The sequence below is a fragment of the Triticum dicoccoides genome, chromosome 4B (assembly GCF_002162155.2).
Source record: "Triticum dicoccoides isolate Atlit2015 ecotype Zavitan chromosome 4B, WEW_v2.0, whole genome shotgun sequence".
Lineage (NCBI taxonomy): Eukaryota > Viridiplantae > Streptophyta > Magnoliopsida > Poales > Poaceae > Triticum > Triticum dicoccoides.
Genome location: NC_041387.1, coordinates 27390013 through 27392593, shown reverse-complemented (window position 1 = coordinate 27392593; position 2581 = coordinate 27390013). Strand labels below are relative to the sequence as shown.

Sequence of the window (2581 nt, the reverse complement as noted above, 5' to 3'; positions counted from 1 at the left end):
GAGTTTACAAGCGAGAAATAATGTAGTGCAATGGAAGGTACATATATATAGATAAAAATCGGTGTATTTATGTAATATTTGTAGATATATGTGGCAGTGCATTTCCCTACTCGGTGGGGTAGGAAGGTTGCATGGCCAAGCCACACATACCACCCTTATCGGAAATATCCTTCTCCATTCTAAGGTACCCGCTCTCACCCCATGTCGTGCCCCATGAGTTCTTCAACAGCCAAAATTTAGTTCCGTCACTCGTCATGCCATATCCAATCGCTACTATCCCATGGTCCAAATCAGTTCCACAGGAGCCGGTCATCACCCCGCCAGAGTAGTGTTGAAATATGGCATCTCCTCCGTCCACAGCTACTGATACAGGCTGGTTGGCCACGGCTTTCATAAGAGAAGATTCATCGTTGGCAGGCACATCCTCGTAGCCCTTGATGGTTGCAACACTGTTGCTTGTAGTGCTAGTTTTGCACTGTCCGTCTTGTGCGGTGTATGGGTAGTTGGCCTCAGTGGTGAGGCCGCCGTTCTTGATGATGAACTTGAAGGCGTCGTCCATCTCGCCACCCTCACACCCCTGATCCACACTATGGACATCACAGTCAACTAGCTCTTGCTCAGACAAGGAGACAAGCTTCCCTGTGCTCAATTTCACAATGCCCTCGGTTGCAGCCACGGCCGAAAAAGCCCAACAACAGCCTACAAAAATATTGATGTATTTAGTATAATTTTAGTTATCATGAGAATACGATATATACATACTACCTAAATTTACTTACCACATTGGCCTTGGTCTTTGATAGGAGTGACGGCACCCTTGGTTCTCCAATCAACAGCGGCTGGAAGTGCATCGGTGCTGACATTGTTGTACCTGAACCCGGTTGGAGCCCTGCTACTGCTCCTCTTGAGGCTCTTGTTGGTCTTGCTTGCCCTAAACTCGTCATTAGTGAGGTCCGTGAACTGGTTAACACCAAGCCAAAACTTGTGGTTTCCGGCGTTGAATGACTCGATGAAGGCAATGTTGGCCTTGAAAACCTCGAACCGCTGCGCCTTCTCTGTGTCGTCCTTGTAAGCACGGTTGTACTTCACCATCCACTGCTCATGCCTCTCCACCATGGCCGCATCGCCGAGCTTACGAGCTGACAGAACAGTGCTGCTGCATAAGCAGATGCAACCTAGGATGGCAAGAAGCAAAGCACTGGGGATGGCCATGATCTGCTTGGTGAGTGCTTAATTACTAGTGCTAGTACTGTAAGTAGCTTTGGTGGTGCTTTGGTCTGTCAACAATGGGTGGAAGGGATGTGTTTATATAGCTGTAGCCATACACATGTACGTAGCAGATACGGCGTGGAGAGCGACGGACAACAGCGTGGCGGTGAAGTTAATTACCAGTTAGAATTAATAATCTTGTGGTTGTAGATAGTACGTTAGCTTAGTCCAACTCTGATCCTGGAATCAATGGTTGAATTCAGTAAAAGTACGAGCGGAAGTATGTTGCAGCTACGGAAGTACTAGCTCTGTATTAAAATAGTAGATGTTTTTGCAGCTTAATTTGAACTGCAAAAACGTCTTAGATTTTGATATGGAGGGATATATTTTAAAGTAGTGAGAAATAGGAACTGACCCCTAGTTCGTGCCATGTGAACACAAAACAATTAGAAAGAGGGACTGCTGGGCGGGCAAGTATTGCACCTACGGAAGTACATATATTAGAACAGTCCAACAAGAGCAAAGATAAAAAAAAAGAATTCAAAGATGCACGACGATAACGGCAATAAAGAAACAAAACCATTCAGACTTTCCTTAAGGTGGTCACCTTACCCGCTGATTGATGTGTAAGAATTCCAGCGGGTCATGGTCAATCAAAATTTCAGGAAATAGAAATAATACCCTGTGCATTGCTGTGGGGATTGGTTCAGTTATTTCAAGGATGTTTTGTTGTATGTAACATTAGTATTTGGATTAATAATATAAACAGTAAAACTAAATTGTACATACATTTACTTAAGTTGATTGTTGTATAGCTGTAGGATATTTGCCAAATATAAGTAGCATGAACTATGCATGTTATGTTATGGTGGTCTTTTCTCATGCATAGTGGCTTATTGAGTTGGCATAGTTGAATGTTAAGAGATTTAGCGACAGTGATGGTCAACTATTTAGCTATATATGATATGGAGAGAAGTCAATAATGGAATAACATGCGGTAGTTTAGTCACATGTTGTCAATGGGCAAATATTTAGACAAATATATACAGAAACTTCTCATATTACATTTACACAAGATGGCAATGGGGGGCGTGCAACACACACTTACATGCACATCTAATCGTGTTTATTATCCTCCCAGCTCCGCCGATCCTCTCCTTCTGTTTGGTTATCCCGAAAACTAGGTTCACTTGGTGTCCTCCCACCATAAGTTGAGGAGGATATCCAGTGCTCACAACACTAAGGTGCTCCCATGTCTAAAAGTCCATTCAAACGTTCAAAAGTTTCTGATTTTTTAATGTTCCCAAGACACAAGTCCATGAACTCTGAAAAGTTCATATTCAAACTCGAAATGCACACTGAGAACAAAACA

The 2581-nt window shown here is 43.2% G+C and overlaps 1 protein-coding gene across 1 annotated transcript; it reads right to left on the bottom strand.

Annotated features, from left to right (window-relative positions):
• Positions 1-106: 106 nt before the first annotated feature.
• Positions 107-1212, bottom strand: LOC119293267 (senescence-specific cysteine protease SAG39-like). The gene is made up of 2 exons (XM_037571793.1): positions 780-1212; positions 107-699 (listed from the first exon to the last, which is right to left on the bottom strand). The coding sequence occupies exons 1-2, from the start codon at positions 1210-1212 to the stop codon at positions 107-109; spliced, it is 1026 nt and encodes a 341-aa protein (XP_037427690.1).
• Positions 1213-2581: the final 1369 nt, after the last annotated feature.